General features: G+C 46.0%; 2 protein-coding genes across 3 annotated transcripts; one reads left to right on the top strand and one right to left on the bottom strand.

Annotated features, from left to right (window-relative positions):
* Positions 1–651: 651 nt before the first annotated feature.
* Positions 652–12,406, bottom strand: LOC135394849 (sterol regulatory element-binding protein 1-like). 2 transcript variants are annotated; one of them, XM_064625878.1, is made up of 17 exons: positions 12,226–12,406; positions 11,388–11,710; positions 9,746–10,042; positions 8,400–8,563; positions 8,193–8,325; positions 7,986–8,100; positions 7,532–7,888; positions 7,282–7,457; positions 6,455–6,710; positions 6,077–6,249; positions 5,831–5,996; positions 5,468–5,570; positions 5,158–5,400; positions 3,800–3,965; positions 2,386–2,547; positions 2,203–2,326; positions 652–1,117 (listed from the first exon to the last, which is right to left on the bottom strand). In XM_064625878.1, the coding sequence occupies exons 1-17, from the start codon at positions 12,335–12,337 to the stop codon at positions 888–890; spliced, it is 3,300 nt and encodes a 1,099-aa protein (XP_064481948.1). In that variant the 5' UTR covers positions 12,338–12,406; the 3' UTR covers positions 652–887. The 2 variants fall into 2 exon arrangements, with proteins under 2 accessions (XP_064481948.1, XP_064481949.1); XM_064625879.1 differs by having other exon boundaries at positions 8,400–8,548.
* A 298-nt stretch (positions 12,407–12,704) lies between these two features.
* LOC135396204 (PC-esterase domain-containing protein 1A-like) lies at positions 12,705–18,272 on the top strand. The gene is made up of 8 exons (XM_064627229.1): positions 12,705–12,993; positions 13,100–13,196; positions 13,307–13,386; positions 13,448–13,668; positions 14,046–14,259; positions 14,323–14,492; positions 15,983–16,139; positions 17,387–18,272. Exons 2-8 carry the CDS (start codon positions 13,121–13,123, stop codon positions 17,519–17,521), a joined length of 1,053 nt encoding a protein of 350 aa, XP_064483299.1. The 5' UTR covers positions 12,705–12,993; positions 13,100–13,120; the 3' UTR covers positions 17,522–18,272.
* Positions 18,273–18,567: the final 295 nt, after the last annotated feature.

Raw genomic sequence — 18,567 nt, 5'->3', positions numbered from 1 at the left:
TGTAGTAGAAATTGTGATTGCTAATAAACAGATTGAGCTGTGCAGGATTGTGCATGCAAAGAGAAGCACATCACACATGACATGTTTCGATCAAGTTGATTCCTCAGAAATGGAAATGTGAGAAAGCATTCGCAGGAAGAATCGCGCTGTTACCTACAGTTTGGCAAACAACACCCAATAGAAACTACAGTCTGCCCTTGCAATGCCCATTGTTGCCATTATAATTTCAGCTTGTCCCAAATCATATCAACCCAACAGTTATCTGCATAAATGTTCTGAAGTCACGCCACGCTGATCTGCCGCATCTCCCTGCAAGGTCGTGAGAGGATATAGTTTGGAGGACACTAGTAAGAACAGTGGCTTGAGCTCCTCTTAAGCCACCACTTGGGACATCAGTGGTCTTAGGCCTTGTTTCACCAATGCCAATTAATATTTGAACCTATGTCAACGGTCCCTTCACTTGAATTTAACGCTCAACTCTGCTTTGCTAAAAGGAGTCTTAACGTCAGAATTAATCTTGGTTCAGCGTTAACCAGCGTTGATGGAACCAAGCCTTAGTTTATTGACTATGTTGCTGGTGCAACTAGCAAACCAAAATCAAAGTTGCAAATGTCTGCCACAAACAGCTTTGCAGGAAGAAAATGTGCCGTGTTGTCTATGTACAAGTACGCTTTATTCTAAATATTAGGAACAATTTATCACAATTATCAGAGTTTACACGATTACCACCTCAATATGATGCCGCCAAAATAAAACCTCCGTTGAGTAAGACTTCAACCAACGAGCTGTGTACTGTCCAAATGAGGATATGAAAGATGGTCACAAGTGTACACTATGAGATGAATGAATGATTGGGGAGGGTTGAGAGATACGACTCCTCCAAAATATCAACACGTTGCTGCAGCGAGGGCGGAGGAAGCGCCGGGACATGCGAGCGTTGCCATGAGTCTCTGGCATTGCATGACCCCCCGCTTGTGGCCCAAGAGGCCCCAGATGTGGGCTGCATCGGCCAGCATCCCTTCCCGTTGCTCCCGGGACGTCATCGCGGCCTGCGGAAGGTGACGACACGCCAGCAGCAGCGCCTCCGCCTCTTCCCGAGAGGCAGAGTCTTGGTTACCTTGAACATTAAATGTGCTTTCACGAGAACTGTACATATAGCCAGCAATGTGCAATGCTTAATGCCTGAAGTTTTAGGGTTTAGCCCCGATCCTTCCCCAAATTTGCATACCGAATTGAAGGTTGCCTCCTTAGGGTGAAACCCCGATTTTTTACCCGGCAAATTGCCCTCACTGAGACGTCTGTAGGAATGCACAGTGACTTGTTTGGCAGCAAAATGCAGTTACATCACTGTTTGTACTAAACCCGTACAGTTAGTTTGGGTAACTGAGCCCAATTTCTCCCCGAATTTAGCATACTGGAAGCTTTTCCACCAGAATTCGCATGAATTTAAAACGCGTTATTTACCAGATTTTTACCCCGAAAACTTCAGGCTGTATCGAAGCTCAATGAATGTTAATATTTGCTGCATTGCAGTATGGTACAAGATATGTACAAGTCCATTTTCTAAGGATCCATAAAAAAAAACACACGGACAAAGGTAGCTTATCTGCCAGAAAATTTTCAGAGCTTTCCTAAAAACGTGTCCGGCGGCTTATCTGCCAGAAAATTTTCAAAGCTTTCCTAAAAACGTGTCCGGCAGCTTATCTGCGAGTGCGGCTTATCTGCCCAAAAATTTTCGAACCTTTCCTAAAAAGGTTCTGCCTTCATTGAAGCCCTGAGCAATACTGATTTAATATAATGTTATGCTAATGTTAGCGCTATTATGTATCGTGGTTCCCCGATGAGATTATTTGGTTTGTTAGTTCTTTTGTTTATGATTGGTGATTGTGGTAGTGTTGAACCCCCCTGTAACGGTCCCACTTGGGACTAACAGTATTCGAAATTAAAAAAAAAAAAACGTGTCCGGTGGCTTATCTGCGAGTGCGGCTTATCTGCCAGAAAATTTTCGAAGCTTTCCTAAAAACGTGTCCAGTGGCTTATCTGCGGTGTGGCTTATCTGCCAGAAAATTTTCAAAGCTTTCCTAAAAACGTGTCCGGCGGCTTATCTGCGGTGCGGCTTATACGCGTGAAATTACGGTAAATGTTTCTGCTCCTCTTCTACTACCTAGTTAGGAAGTAAGAGGAGGAGGAATTGATACCAACCTTTGGTACAAATAACAGACGGATAAGTAGATAACCTCCTCCGGAGGCAACGATCAAGCACCAGCTGGGTCCTGATGGGGTTGGCACCAGACAGCACTCGCTGCATCGCCTCGTACAGCGTGAGCTACAATAAACGTAACACCTCACTTCCATGCTTTACCATGTTTGTATAGCAAACAGTACCTTGAGCTGGAACTGCGGCATGTTCTGGGCTAGACGGCGGAAGAGAGAGAGGTCCCTGTGGAAACCCTGCGCCAGGGGCCCTCCACTGGGTCTTTCGCTGCGTTCCCACAGCTCCATCTGAGTCTGCAGCAACCACTCACAGCTCGTCATCAGCAGCACCTGCTGTAGAAGGCAGACAGCACCACATGGAATGCTTCATGCTGCTGATACTGGTCTTGCAAAATTTCACGCAATGCTGAACCTGTTGTTAAGTTATGTTGTCCTGTTGTTCTTGCTAAGAACTGTTGTCTTTCTCAAGATTGTAGAGGAGAGTAGTATATAGAGAGCCTGAGGTTTTTGGGGAATATATTTTTTTCTAAATTTGGGGGCAAAAATCGCGTAAATAAACATGTGCTTTAAATCCATGCGAATTTGGGTGGAAAAACTTCCAGTATGCTAAATTTGGGGAGAAATCTGGCTCAGTTACTCAAACTAGCTGTACCGGTTTGGTACAAACGGTGATGTAAACTGCATTTACTGTCAAACAAGTACGTGTTTGTTCGTACAGATGTCTCAGTGAGGGCAATTTGCCGGGTAAAAATCTGGTTTCGCCCTAACGAGGCAACCTTCAATTCAGGATACAAATTTGGGGTAGAATAGGGTTAAACCCTAAAACTTCAGGCTGTACATATGTACACAGTCACGTCTCGGTTATCCAGAATTCGTTTGACATTTGCAACAAGACAAAAACATGTGCACTGGATCAACTTTCTGAGACGTTACCCTTCTTTGAACATCAAGGTGCCGTGGCTGTGACGAAAATTAAATTATGCGTGCCAAATAATTTCAAGCAGCTTATTTCGTACGAATTTAAGCAACTATCTTTTCCTTGTTTCCTTTTCTGGAGCTATAAAGAGGTCTCACAAATTTTTCGGGTTTCCCCCAAAATTTCCTGGTTCCTTTATCCGGATGAAAGGGAACAACGACTCTCGAGGTGTCCGGATAATCGAGACATGACTGCATAATGTGTACTGCCACATCACTGGCAGTTACAAACTTCTCCCACAAGAATGCAAAAGTTGCATTTTGCATTACATGCAGGCATGTTCATGTTCATGGCAGGCAACACCATTGTTTATTACACATAACTTCAAAAAAACCAGACAAATTTCTTTATAATTTCAGTGTTCAGCAGGACAATAGAAAGACAACTCCAAATACATCACAACAACAAAAAAAAAAAATTAGCACTGTTCACTTCTACCAGGAACGTGGAGCTCGGTGAAGGCATCATAACCACCAAGCGGTTGCACTGCAGGAGCACTGCACAGCTTCAAGCATACATGCAATGCAACTACAATGCACCACCAAGTGTTATTTCTCTCTCCAAAGTCAAAGCTGGAAGAGAAAAGAGAATTTTTGTTGCCAGACCAACCTGCGATGGTCCACTTAGAGGTTGCTGCAGCACACTCAGGCAGTCGCGGAGCAGAGCACTGGCAGTGCTGCACGCCCTCAGTACATCACGCTGAGAACTGAGCTGTCCGGAAAGGAATCCCCTCCTGGCACGCACTGCAGCCACGACGGCTCGTGGTAACGGATCCCTGTCAAGAAAATGCGATTGAGACGCCGATGCCAGGACAGGAAACCGTGCTAGGGGTGTGCGAATAGAAATTTTATAATATATCAATTTTATAATAAAATAATAAAAATTTATAACGAATCGAATACAAAGCAAATAGCTGGAGAATGAAAATTGTCACCGACTTAACGCAACGGGAAATAACAATTTATTTGGATGTTTCCTGTGCAGGAGACATCATCAGTGCAAGGCTAGGGACGGGCATTCCCGTACAAAGCAAATAGTTCCAGATGTTACTATAACCCAACCAAACACATACAGTGAATAAGTATGCAAAGCCTTGTGTCTTAGGGTTAAATCCGGTAAAACTAGTCTTTAGAATGAGATGATATGGGCTGGTTGGCCCAACATATTTGGTAAAAACTCTTCCTTGTCCCACGATTTGCATCTTCGTCACTTGGGGAAGAAGCAGATTTTGAAACTTCTGAAATGAAACCTGATTTTTGCCCTCCTGATTTTCGTAAAACATGCGGATTTATGAACCGCATGGGTCTACATACATATACAGATAGGGTCCGACTTTTTCCGATTATATTTTTCAGCAACATCGGGGGGTAAGTATCTGGTTATATTTTGCTTCAATAATTGGGTTGAACGGAACCTGATTCTACCCAATTCTGGTTGAATCTGATTGAATCAGGTGTAAATCTTCGGTTTACTCCCCATAATACACATGATGCACCGGTAGACAGAGTATAAACATTGAGTCCATGCATTTAAGAGGCAGCAGGGTCTCTATTTTGACAGTTTGTAATGAGCATACTTATGCAATTACAACACAATTGACAAAGTTCTGTGTTAGTTGCGATGACTTCGGATCCCCCTGATCCAGAAGTTTTCGGAGAAATATCGGGGTAAACCCGGTTTTTGCTGATTTGAATCGTGGGGTAAATGTCAGGCGTAATGGGGTGTAACCCTAAAAAGTCAGGGCCTAGTATCAGTCTTTGTACAAAGTAGCACTCACTACTTTTTGAAACCCTCTCCTCTGTCGTTATAAGGCTTACAAGCTCGGCTTCAGAACTATTCAAATATATATTCATTTGGAAGAAACACGTCACCCCGATATAGGCTTCCAATATAGAACTCCATATATGATTTGGAATTGAAATCGAGCATAGAATTATTCGTCCAAAAGAATACAAATTGGTGCTTACTCTGCGTCCTGAAGCTGGGGAGGTACCCGATTGAGCCCCACCTTGGCAGCCACAGTTTCCGCTTCGGTCTGCTCACCACGGCTCCACAGGAACGCGACCCTGACGACCCCACCCCACCAACGGGACAGTTCGTCCGCCATGTTCACATTAAGACCCGTACCGCCGCCACAGGCTGGAACAACGGCCGCACTTGCCTCCTCCAGAAGGTCCAGGTAGTCTTCCCCGTCGTAGATACAACGGTTCCTGAAACGTTGCGCAGTGTTCATCACCATGGTTCTTAATACCGCTTAGCTGACCTAGATCTCCTCACCTTGGGGTCGTCGGTTCAACGCGTCCGCACACGGCCAAGGCGTCCATTGCCCTGCTCAAGAGGTACTCCCTGTATCGTTGTGACACCACAGCTAGCACAGAGCCTTGGGGAAGGAACAGGGAGCCAAGTGTTAGTACTGCGGAACAACTGACCCACTTAGACCCGGTTTCATCAACGCCGATTAATATTTGAACCGAGATCAACGGTCCTTCTACTTGAATTTAACGCTCAACTCTGCTTCACTAAAGGGTAACGTTTGAGATAAAAAATAATTGAGGGGTAACCTCAAGTTTTAGCAATCCTTGATCACGGTTCAAAGTTAACCAGCAATGGTGATAATGAGCTTTAGTGAGCAAGACATACTTCTGTCACCCGTGCTGCTGAAATTACTGCTGTCCGTCGCTGCCAAGGGAAGCCACTCGAGCCCGAGCACAAAGCTTTGTCCAACGTCTTCGAAGACCCATTTCAGTTTTGCTGGAATGTACTCGGAACGGGGCCACGACCAGCTGGCACGGCACAGCAGCAGCCGCTGCGGAGTTGTGCGCACATTAATTGGAAAGCTACGAAGAGGATCAACCCCAAACGGGATGTGTGAAGGTAGATGCTTACAGGAATGAAGTGCAGTCTCACAGAGAAGCACTGCAGCAGCCTTAATGCCGCTGCAATGTGCACTTCTGCTAAGGCCTCGGGGGTCAAGGAGCCACGACCTGCAACTTGTGCCCAGTTGAGTGCAGCCAAAGCCTGAGTCAAACTTTGCCAGCGGCTCCATTGCGGCACAAACCCTGGTACGAGAAATGGTATACAGTAAGCAAAAACAGCCGCGGACAAATTTTTCACGCAGGAATAAACATTGACTAGCAATTGAGACCAACTCTATGGTTTCTAGAAGAAGAAGAAAAAAAAAAAAAAAGAATCTGGGCACAGACTGTTCTAGGAAAGGGTTCAAATCTAGACTGTTCAAATGGAACAGGGTTGAGGAACATTTACCGAGCACGTGCAGTTGATTCAGCTGATGGTGCACCAGCGCCAGATCAGCGGCAGCACGCCGGCGCTCACTGCTGGATAGCCTGGGACCCCCAGCGGCACGACGGGCCACCACAAGCCCCACAACGGCCCAGTGAAGGATCTGCCGAAACATCTGCCAAGTTACAGAGCAAGCGGTCTCGAGGAACGACCCGGGTGGAGGATGGCCCAGAGCGGTTAGGCACAGCACCAGATTTCTCGCTGCGGCCTCGTGATTGCCCTAAAGGAACGAGCAAAAATTACTCAAGTCAGGAAAACATTTTTACTTTGGAGCAACGAGGTGACATTTAGCATGGCTCCAAACCCTGTTTCACTTGTCAAGCTGCCAGTGTACTGCATGAGGGCCACTGTGCAAAATATTTTCCCTCTGCAATATCTTGTCACTGTGCAATCACATTTACGAAAATTATTGGGGAAAACAGCCCGAGACGGACGGCCTGATCCCACCACATGGTGCCAGCAGCTCCCTGTGCCTTTCTTTGTTTCTTTCTTCTCAGCTCATGTGTTGCTGGCACCCGCTTCAGCTGTGCCAGTCCACATCACAAGTGACGTGATCACCCCTATGCGGTATAGCTGACATCGTGACGTACCCCCTTCCTTTTACATGCTCTTTCAAAGGGAGTTTCTTTTTTTTTAGAGTTGTGTGTAACAAAGGTTGTCCACTCATGCTGCAGGTCACATGCGTTCGATGTTCTTTCGTTTCGTTACAGAATACGCTGCAGCCACACACACACAAAAAAGAAAAAAGAGGGTGACCTCAGTGCTCCTTTAATATGCAAACGATAGCTTGCCTTTGCCAAGTCAAAGTCCGCTTGCTTGCGGTGCCTCCAGAAAGCCGTAGACACCTTGGATCCAGGCTTGATAAACGTGTCCCCAAAGATGAAAAGCTTGGCAAAGACAATGGAGGCAAGGATTATGTTTACGAGCCAGCCCATCGCAGGAGTTCGTAGAAAGCCCCACCAGGGCACTGGAAAAAAAAAAAAAAAACGGGAATATCACGAGCGTGGCCACGAGCCGAGCCCTAAACACCAAAGAGCTTACCAGCGGAAAGCTCGCTGCCGTCCGACAGAATGTTCCGTCCACCAGCGTGCTGGGACGCGGAAAACGCGGAGCTACCGTCCGCAACTCCGCCCGTGAATACCTTCCCCACCGGGTTAAACGCAAAGAAAGCGAAAGCGAACATGCACAGCGCCACCCTCGTCGTGTGCATCATGGCGCCCTGAGCCAGGAAGACTCCCTTGGCTTCCAGGGGGCTCTGGGGGGGAGACGGGGGCTCCGACATGTCGTCGCCCCCGCTGTGGTCCGGCGAGCTCGCGTCGGAGGAGGGTGGGGTCATCTCTTCCGGTTCCAGCTCGGCAGGCGATTGCTGCTGCTGCTCCACCAAAACTTCACCGGGATCTGAGTTTGCATTAGAAAAGTTACTGCATGTAAAGACACTACCGCAGGATTTGTAAACTTACCACGGACTAAAATTATGATGGAGGGATTTACTTACATTTGCGCTGGAAGGCCATTTTAAGCGCCATGTTCTCTTGCTTCAGTTTGGCATTTGTGTTCTGCATGTAACGGATGTAGTCGATGGCCTTCCGCAGTACAGCAGACTTGTTCAGCTGCACAGAATTAGTAGATTAAAAAAAAAAAAAAAAGAAACAGTACAAAAATTAGGTCAACTAATTTCAGGTCAGATGTATCTGGCTCGTACCTTAGCTTCGGTGCCGACAACCATGTTCTTCAGCTCAATGATTTTATCGTTGATGCTGCTACGGTAGCGCCTCTCGATGGCGTTGTGTGCATTACGTTTTTCACCCTTATTCGGCGACTTCACCGTGACCACCCTAGAACGTGGACACAGCAAAAAAGGGCACAAGTTAATGTTGTGTGCCGCAGATAATCCCGATCTCGTGCTCACCTGCTCAACTCGTCTGTGTCGAGCATCAGGGGGATACCTGTGGTGGTGGTGGCTAAGATAGGGCTCGTTTGAGGCGCTGCAGCCACAACTGCTGGGGTGTGCTGAATAGGAGTGTAAGTCACAATCCCTGGGGAGCTGTCCTTGACCAGCTGCTGAAGAAGCATCTGGTACAGCAACAAAATTCCAGTAAGCTACAAGCACAATTGTGGATAGTCGAGGAAAAATACTGCTACGGTAGATCCGCTTTACACGGTGTCCCAGAAAACGTGTAATTGAAATTTTAATAAAAAACTACACCACATAGAATCATGCAGTCAACGGCATTTGTTCTTATTAGGTTTTTGCCACCTCCTGATGTGAATGTAATGCAACTGAAGTTTAATTATGTAAATTTTTGCAAACTCAACTCGGAAATTTGCCACGTAAAGGTCACTTTTTTAATCCACCAATGTGAAGAGCGTCCCGAATTTACTCAGATTGATGATAATTGACAGAAATATTGTGGAGCTATCGTACCGGAAAAAATAGCCAAAAATCATGCTCTGCGGAGGCGCAGAGGATAGCGCGCGATGAATTTTTCAGCGAAATCATTGCAAGTTCGACGAAAGGAGGTTGGAAACCCAGCCCACACCAGCATGGTAGGAACAGATAACACAGACATAGATTATCACGTCCCGCTTTCGGCTGGGACCATACCTTCCCTCTCCCAATTTCAGGAACTGTCATTTTTTCTACTATCACTCAGTGGGCTGGCTTTCCAACCTCCTTCCGTCGGACTGACAGCGATTGCGCTCAAAAAGTCCTCGCGCGTTATACTCAAGTGCCCTGAGAAACACGATGTTCGGCTATTTTTCCTGGTAGGATATATCGGTTTGATTAACCGGTTCAGGGGCTTTAAACCGGTTCGGAACTGGTTCGAGGTTCTAATATTCTACAAAAATTATAGGTAGCCACAAAAAATGATACAAGATCTCTTAATTACGTTTGTTACGCATTTATTTCCGTTTTTCGACCAACAGGACCCCCTTTCATCCCTTCCCCAGCAACGTGCCACCAATCTAGGCAGGCAGACTGCTTCTTATCCCCACATCACCCCCACTAAACACCAAGCCGAACCAAACCGGTATCCTGAACTGGTAACCGAAGTTTGGTAATCGGTTCGGTTCTGGTTCAGCTCCAAGACGGCACTAGTAATTACAGTTCAGTTCCAGCTAATTACGGTTTTTGGTTCCGGTTTGACACTCTGCCCACAGCAGAAAGCGTCAAAGTATCGTTATAAGGGCGGAGGAGAAAGTAACGGAAACCGCAGGCCAGTAATGGGATTTCAAAGTACGTTTCCTTCCTACCTGCTGCACTCTCTGCGTGGGCAACTGTGAGAGACGGTTGATCCGCTGCTGCTGCTGATTCTGCTGCTCTTTGAGGGCAGCGAGGAGCTCCACTACAGATGGAGCCTGTACAGCAGCCGCAGCCTGGATGGGCCTCTGCTGCTGCACGGGTTGCACCTGCGGCAGAGCTTGCTGCTGCGGCTGCTGCTGCAACGGCCGTGCCGCCACCACCCCCTGCTGGTGAGAAAATGGCCCCACCACGGTCACCTTCTGTATGGGTCGTGCGGCAGATACCTGCGGTGCCACGTGTACCTGAACCTGGACGTAAAGACAAAGGTAGTGGCGTTATTACGATTAAATTTTCTTCGTACCCTTTCTTGACGAGTTACTACAGTTCTTCCCACCAAGTGGTCTCTCACAAATTATGAACACAGATACACATGTTATGCGGTATGTCAATGGTTCCCAAACTTAAAATATAGACGAATAAATATATAATAAAATATAGACGAATTGGCAATTTGTCATCCTTCAGCCCAGATGTTATAGCTTTAATGTCCCTAGCTTTCTGCGGTAGAAAATTAACATTTCCACAAAGTGGGATTTACGAGTCCGCGAGATTCTACGGCCAAGAGAAAACGAGCAAAAAGTTGTTGTGCCATTCTCTCAAGATCGCTTACAGACTCGTCCCATGCGGGTTTTCAGCCTTTCGTAACTTATCAGTGTGCAGAGATAACTGGACTAAATTCTGACATTTTCTCTGCAGGCATTTTTCTCGTTCAATTTTTTTTTTTCGTCACAGCACGTTCAGCTATGTAAGTGCCAGCAGTATCAGTCGTGTCATGTGTGCAAGTCGGGTTGTATCAGGTGTCAGTCATTGCAGTCGCGACTGTTCGGGTTTAACTCCAAAAAATATCTCAGATCAATTGAAATCCTTATATAATTATTACGTAATATATAAGAATATTCCGCAAAAGATTCTGAGGGAAACAGCAGGTTCCAAGAGACATGGTGAACTCCACAAAATCGCCTGCAATCGCGGAAAGATAGGGGCTCTAGTTATGATGTTCATGGTCAAAAGTGTATTGACAACGAGGGTGCACAAAGAAACGCCCTAGTAAAATGTGGTGGTTCTATGAACACTTTGGAGGAACACTACGTTTCTTGGGGGAGATATACGCTGGAATTTGGCATCTTGGTTTCTGTTCGTTTTGTCTCAGGAACAACTCTGGTGCAACACTACAAAGAAGTTTGTCAGTCAACCGTGATGGCAGCTGCAGATATGTTCAGTTCACAGGTATTTCCATACAACAGCAGAAAGAAACCAGCATTTCGCTAAAGCATCAGGCCAGACCCTTTTCTAAAGCCAGTGACTGATGCAGTGAATGATCCAGCATTGTTAAACCACAATAAAGACCACAATGCAAATCAAAATTCTGTTTAAAATTAATAGCTGTCGTTCCAGAGAGCGTGAGAAAAGAAAAAGAGAGATGTAGAATTGTTCCATATCCTGCATTTCTAACATTCTAGAATGTGCTCTCTTTGTGCGCATGTTTTGCTACGGAATCGTGAACAAACTTCAGCCTGTATAGGAATCTGCCACTGGCTGAACTTTGGACATGGGCTAAGAGCAACTGCCCTTGAAGAATGAACAAACATGCACCTTCTGAGGCTGTACAGCAACCCTTCTAGATGGAAGCTTCTGCTCGGGGATGCCCGCAGGGAGCTGTACAACTTGTGCGGGCAAGCTGTCAGCCGTGAAGTACTCCAAAGTTGTTGTCGGGGTGGCAGGTGTTGGTGACAGCGACGCCACCGCACCATCCAGGGCAGCAGCTTCACCGCCTCCCAGGAATTCCAGGTTCAGGTCCTCTTCTTTGATGCCCATCAGAGAGGGATCATCTTGGAGCATCGGCAGTGACCCAAAAATATCGTTGTCGAAGAACTCTGATGTCCCGATGCCGGACTCTGACATCAAATTGAGGACATCTGAAAAACCAATAAGTGATTGAAGCTCTTTGTAGTATTATGCAGGAGCTAACAGCCCATTGGAAGAAAAGAAAATTAAAAAAAAATGACAATAAAACTGAGAGGGGAATGCTGAGTGGCTGCTATCAATGCTATCAGTGGCAACCTCAAACGCCATAACTTTTTTCTTGTAGGAAAAGCAAGAAGGTGTGGTTAGCTTCCGTGTGCAATCAGGTTTATCTCAATACCACTATGTGATAACAGTGGAAATAACTTGGAACGAGCTTAGAGAAGTCAAAATGTTTCTGGTGCAATCGCTAACAAATGTGAACATATGAACAGCAGTAGCAAGCTACAGTAGGCAGGATGCATGCACGACTTTTTTTCTTTCTTTTTTTTTACATGCATCAAGTTCCACGCATTTGTTGCAATGAAAGGTGCGAATTATGTGGCAAAGGTGTGTGCGCGCCCAGCGCGCGGCAGACGGCCACAGCTCCGAGACTTCAACGTTCGAGACAGTCACTCGCTGAACTCACCATCGATGTCCGATGGTGCTGTGGAGTCCATCTCACTATTTACAGCGTTTTCTGAACTCGAAAACTCAGAAGAATCGCTGCAATTCCAGTCAATATTTACCACTCCTGCCATTTCATGACTGCTCTATTTATTCCGTCAACGTGAGACCACTGAGGCCACGAGACATGGACCAATGAATGAAGCCCAAACGATGGGGTGATTTGATGTCACTATGACGTCACGACACTGACGAAGCGCCGTGCCTATGGCCGTGCGAAGAGGGTAAAATGAGCCACTCAACGATAGTGGCGCTAGTAATCAAGTTAATAAATATTGGGATGTTCAGGTAACCGTTGAGTACATAGTTATTTGCTCCAATTTACATATGCACCGTTTCAACGTGTTTTGCGTATGACAAGGGTACGAGTTTTGGAAGTGACCTTGCACATGCGCAGACGGTCTGCACATGAAACCGAAACTGTCGAATGGCGCTGAATTGAAAGTAATCGTGAAGTCCAGCTGCGGTCTTAATATGTAAAAAACGTTTTTGTCGTTGCTTGTCACAATGACATAGCGATTCAATTGCATAGCGCTGCAAATTATGACGTTTAAAGAGTAACTGCTATCGTTGCTAATGCTTCCGTTTGACTAAAATTCCATGTTCAGAGCTCGCGCACATCCACGTGCATTTTCACATTCAAGCTGTGCCTGCTGCCCAGTGTGCATGGTGCTGCGTAACAACGGTAACATCCCCAGAAGTTGACATCCAAAATCGAAGGAGCGTACAGGTAAACGCAACAAAAATGTAGTACAATCCCTTTTTACGCGGAGTACATCCTAAAATAACGACATAGTCCAGTGACATCGTGTTGCGTCTTTATGGAACGCCTTCAGGTTGTGCTCAAATAAATCAAGATGCCAGACCTGTTCCTTGCTGAGGATGTTCAAGCATTGCTACTGAAGAAGAAAGTAGCATTCATGGGGTGTTCAAGTGAGATTTATTTTCATGTTACAAGCGAATGCCTTCACGAAACGCCTGCAGCCATTGCGCAGAGATGCTTCACCGATGCGGTTCATTGCAAAGGTTTCTCGATATTTTAGATATCCGGGCCCAGTACAAGGACCTTGTGACTTTATACCAGGGTGATCATATCATCAGTGGGAAAGCACTTAAAACAAAGGCGAGCTTTATTAGTATCGAATTCGTGCGATTCTTGCTATAACACCCTTGTGTGATTGCAGATGGAAGAAAGCTTCCTCAGTGACTCTCTAGTTTGCCACGGGAAGAAACACAACGGCCGAGATTATAGAGAGGAGCGAGTTTTTCAAACTGAAGACGTCAGCATCTCGTTCTATTTCTTGACTCGGGTGTACAGTGACTACGTCGAAGGAATCTTGCGGAGGATGGTGCTGGACCCCCCTGACATCGTAGTTGTTAGTTCCTGTCTCTGGGATATCTGTCGGTGGGTCACCAGTTCTGCGTGGGTCAAACTGTGTCACGAAAAATTTACAATTCCCTGATGGGATACTATGTAGAATGGGCTTCTTCACTTTGCCCATCTTATGATAATCCTGTTTGCCTTGCTCAGCTGTTTAACGGTTGTAAGTCTTGTCAGGGTTCAGAAATTATCTTAGTAAAAAAGAAGAGGAACAACAGAAAAGACCATGAAAAGCAATTATGGCTTTGGCTCTGCAAATCAGCTAGGGTTGACAATCTTGTTTTTTTAGAGTGAATCTTGATTTTGCAAATGGAGTTTCCATCACATTCGGCGTTAACAGTTAATGGGTTTGTGAATGGAAAAACACCGTCGATTGACAGGTTTCTACCCACTGTCTCTAGATGGGGGCCCAATGGAGTTGTTGAGTACAAGGAGAACCTGCGCCTGCTATTCAGAGAGTTGACAAACAGGCTTCCCAGTCGGACCTTGCTCATCTGGCTGACGACCGCTCCCATAGCCCAGGCAGTTAATGGCGGATTTCTCATCTCGCAGCTTGAGTTCCTGCAGTACTCATTACGCTTTCATGTGCTGGAAGCAAACGCGTTTTGCGCAGAGGTAAGTACGCCCACACGGACAGTCCTGAGAGTCAGACCGTATACGGTGCAACCTTTTCATCAGATGGCAGATAGGTACAGGGTGGACGTCCTGGACATCCACTATCATCTACGCATGTTGCTGGACTTGAGGGCGGAAGACGGCGTCCACTGGACCCCTCTGGCAATCCGCCTGTCCACCAACTTGCTCCTCACGCACATCGCCATTTCTCTGGGGCTTCCAATGCCAAAGCGGTGGGTGAATGAGAGAACGCGGGTGCACTTGAATAGTGATGCGTCACACATGCCGTCACAGTGTGTGCCTTCGAGCCAAAGTATTCGAACGAGCACCGCTGTGCACGCCATCTAGTGCCATTCATCTGCAACCTATATTTCATGACAAGACTCCAGACGGCGCATAGCAAGAGGCGCGTGAATGGAATCGGCCGTAATAGCAGACAAGAATTTCTTCTAGTCCAATATGGGCACCGATTAAATTATGGCCTTTTTATTGTTTATTTCATTATTGAAGCAATTGTTTTGTTTAATTAAAAACTGTTTTAAGGGCTAATGTGAGACACTAAAGTTACAAGTGTAATTGTTCCGCAGTGTTTCGCCTTCACGGTATGCTGCCATTTGTTCAAACAAAGCAGCCGCCGCAAACTGTCGTCTGCTAAATTTTTCAACGAGCGCGCCCTCCTCCCATGGCATCGTTCTTTAAAGGAGCATGGAAGGCACCTCGAACATATAGTATTCTTTTAATGTGTGACATGTACACACTACTATAAGCCACCCTGAGAAGTGATAGTACCTTGGGATGGAAATTGCCAAATTTTGCTATGCAAATGAGCCGAAACCAGAACCACGCACTTCTTGAGCGCAGAAATTACACGACCGTCGCCTTATCTGCGCCAGAGAGCTGTCTATCTGGCCAACAGTCTACTCCAATCAGCTCCACCGCTCCAAAGCATGTGGCCTCCTTACGTGGAGTTCATATCACTCTTACTGTGCTCGAGTGACGCGTATTCGCCTCTCCAGCTGGCTGCTCGCCACCTAGCGGACCCCAGCAGAAGCACTCAGTGAATGATAGTAACAGCAGACGACAGGTATATTTCGCGCCGACCCGAAACTACCGCAGCTTCCCTTCTTGTGCGATGGACTTTCCCAGCTTACAGAACTCAAACAGCAACAGCACTGCTCAATTCCGCAGCGCAAAACTACTGCGGAGAAGAATATTCAACGTCGAGAAGGGGAAGAGGGAGATGAAACAACGAAGACAGCAGGAAATTACGCGCGAGCTACGTTATTCGTACAATTTTTGAAGCGTGTCTAATGGAAGAAGGCTTGAAGCAGGGCGATTTATTCATCAGCAATCATTCTTTTCTCCGCCATCTTGAGGACGACGGGAGCACCTCTATAAGTAGTTGGAGAGGCGAATAGGTCTGGTTTCGGCTCATTTGCGTAGCAAAATTTGGCAATTTATATATAAAAGTATGTAAGTTAGCTAATTAATTTTGGTTAATTAGTCACCCAGTAGTTACAAACGCTCTCCAAAAGGATGTCCACCCAACTGCATAACCCACCCGCATAAATGGCACCTTTGCTGCTCTCGCGGCTTATTTATTAAAAAAATTTAACAAATCGAAAGAAAAAATATATATTTTATGTCCAAGATGCATACAGTGCTCCTTTAAGGTGAATCCTGAATTGACTTGCATGCAACTGTGCCTGCTGTTACCCTGCAGGACGGAAGACTGTTATACCACAGTGGAGAAAGAAGGGTTGTCTGAGAATAGCACCCCAGCCACTGGGCAGCTTCAGATAGCTGCTTTGGACTCTACACTTCCGAATGACCTCTCGTATGGGCAGATTTTTGGCCAGGACCAGAGGGTTGTGCAAGAGGTAATAACAGCATCATTTTGTCTCTCGTACAGTAGACTCAATTCAAACTCTGATGTATACTTCTGGTCAATTCAAGCAGGTTTCAAGTTTTTGTTCGGCCCTCTTGTTTTCAATGTACATGTTGAAAAGCAACTCAATTCAAACGGCAAATTCGTAGGCAAAACGGCCTAATTCGTAGTTTTTGTCCCCTCGCAAAATGTTCCTGCCAGCCAAAAACTGCTTCTGCATGTGTTTGAGATGCCATCCCTTGTGGGACCTGTCTTTCAACACATTCTGCTAAAGAAGAGTCTCGTAAGGAAGTGCTTGCTTTGGCTGGCATTCAAAAGTGTCACGCATTTTTGGTACGATAAACAGAACGCCACAACTTTGTGAGCGAGCGAGCACATGGCATGTCTCGACTGCTCAAAACATATCTCATCCCTATCAGATTAGCTCAACTCTCCTCATGTCTGCTTTACACTTTTGGCAACCTTGGGTCAGTGACGATGGCAGATGAGGATCTGAGTAGGAGGCGAATGCATATGAGCGAGCGTGAGCACCCAGAGAGCCCAGTCACGTATGAGTGAGCGAACGAGGCTGAGCAGGAAGTGAGAGTGAGTGAGCATAAGTGAGAGGTAGTCTCAACTACCGGCACATCAAACCGAGATAATAGCGCTGCATTCCTCTCCGAATTTTCGTGCATAAATAGCACCTGATTTTTCCCTCCCGAATTTGAAAAATCATAAAACCCGAAAACGAAGAATCCTAGGTGTACGGCGCGAGTACGGAAGAGCGCCGTGAATCTCGGGTCCATTTACGGGCGTTCTGTTCTCTTTAGTGCCAATAAATTTTTGAAAATTTTCGCGGTGAAGTGTACCTTTTAATACCCGTTTAATGTAAGATTGAAGTTTATGCTAGACAGTGTTTACCGCATTTAGCACATGCCGATTATGGAAGAGCTTCTACAGGGTATTCAAAATTAAGCTTTCACTAGCACTTTATAAATACAGGCGAACAAAAGCGAAACTGGTGCTATTTTCTTGTTCCTCGAGTAAGAAACAGGTGCTACATAATTAGCAGCACCTGTTTCTTACACAAGTAGCGTAAAGTTATCATCCGGTTTCCTGTCATCGCTGTGCTTGCGTAGCGCTCGTGAAAGCTTAATTTTGAACACCCTGTATATTACTTCCTCAGTTCTGTAGGGCTGTGTAGCCGTCCCAACTTTTTTAATAGCTCGCAGTCTCCTTCAAAGTGCCTCTGCATTGCAGATGAAGCGGAACGCTGCCGAGCTGGCAGCAACTCCGCGCCGTGCTAGGCGGCGGTGCGCCCAGTACCGCCCGCCGCGGGCCCACCACAGAAGTTACAGCCAGGGCAGATACGGGTCGTATCGCTACCAAAAATAGTGGCATTTACCTTAACTCGCTGCATGAATGGTGTGAAAGTGAACTGAGGGCTTTTCCCACTTTTTTTAAAAAATGGAATTGTGATAGTCTAGACTGTGATAAGCTTTTGTGTATACTGGTCTTTCACGAGCCAGGGAAGCCAAGTTATCACTTTTTGTTCTTTCGTACTCCAGTGGAAGTATGTACGTGCACAATGGCAGTGTGTGTAACGTAACAAAGGTAAAGTCTGTGATAACACATGCAACAGTGGTAAAGCGCGCAACGTACTCTCACAGTGCCTGTCACTACAGCAAGTACGTGATGCACTTGGTCAGCATCGGCTCACATTTGTTATCGCTGTATCAGATATAGGAACACTGTGTGTACGCGCTTATTGGCGAGATGTGTTTACTCTGTGGTGATATGTTATGTATAGTCATAGTTAGAGGGATACGTAGAGCATTAAAAGAGGCTACTGGGCAACCTCATGTGCTGTGATAATTCTGGCGAAAAATGTGGAGTAAATAATGTACTATTGTAGTAAACTTGCACCGCGTTCAATTTATGTAAAAAATTCACATCAAATGCTCTTCTTTTTTTCTTTTTTTTTCGTGTGCAGCATTTTTGTTTGTACCAGCACCTCTCCGAGGTGTGTATTCACGTGCTGTCCTTCAGAATCTCTGCACCAATATTTGTTTTTGTTGTTTGGGAAAGAACATATTTTTTATTCTCATCCTTCACATGGAGGAATAAAAGATGGCATTGAAAACTATGGAGTGGTTTTTCTTTGTAACCTTGCAGCAAACAGAACCACGTGCTAGTTACACATGGAATGACACCCCCCACGAATAAGAATGGGCCATAACAAACTATCGCGGCTTGTCCTACGTTGAATTTGTGTAATTTTCAATGCGTTGCAACCAGGATGTACAGGATGTCAGCCAGTCTGCCGCAGATGATTTCAAAAGACTGGCTCTGTGGCTGCCCATGCGTCTGATGACAGCTTCCCTACGGCTGCCAAAAGCACGACCATGATTGGTGGATTCTCATTACGTCACATCGATGAA

Source organism: Ornithodoros turicata, chromosome 5 (genome assembly GCF_037126465.1).
Source record: "Ornithodoros turicata isolate Travis chromosome 5, ASM3712646v1, whole genome shotgun sequence".
Taxonomy (NCBI): Eukaryota; Metazoa; Arthropoda; class Arachnida; order Ixodida; family Argasidae; genus Ornithodoros; species Ornithodoros turicata.
Note: the sequence above shows the minus strand (reverse complement) of the source record. Positions and strands in the feature narration are given on the sequence as shown.

Coding starts and splice junctions, on each gene's coding strand:
- LOC135394849 (XM_064625878.1), bottom strand. CDS start 12,337: ATGGCAGGAGTGGTAAATATTGACTGGAATTGCAGCGATTCTTCTGAG. Junction 11,711..12,225: donor AGCACCATCGGACATCGATG/GTGAGTTCAGCG, acceptor TTGGTTTTTCAG/ATGTCCTCAATTTGATGTCA. Junction 6,711..7,281: donor CGGACTTTGACTTGGCAAAG/GCAAGCTATCGT, acceptor TCGTTCCTTTAG/GGCAATCACGAGGCCGCAGC.
- LOC135396204 (XM_064627229.1), top strand. CDS start 13,121: ATGCCAGACCTGTTCCTTGCTGAGGATGTTCAAGCATTGCTACTGAAG. Junction 13,669..14,045: donor TGTCTCTGGGATATCTGTCG/GTGGGTCACCAG, acceptor CACTGTCTCTAG/ATGGGGGCCCAATGGAGTTG. Junction 14,260..14,322: donor CAAACGCGTTTTGCGCAGAG/GTAAGTACGCCC, acceptor CCTTTTCATCAG/ATGGCAGATAGGTACAGGGT.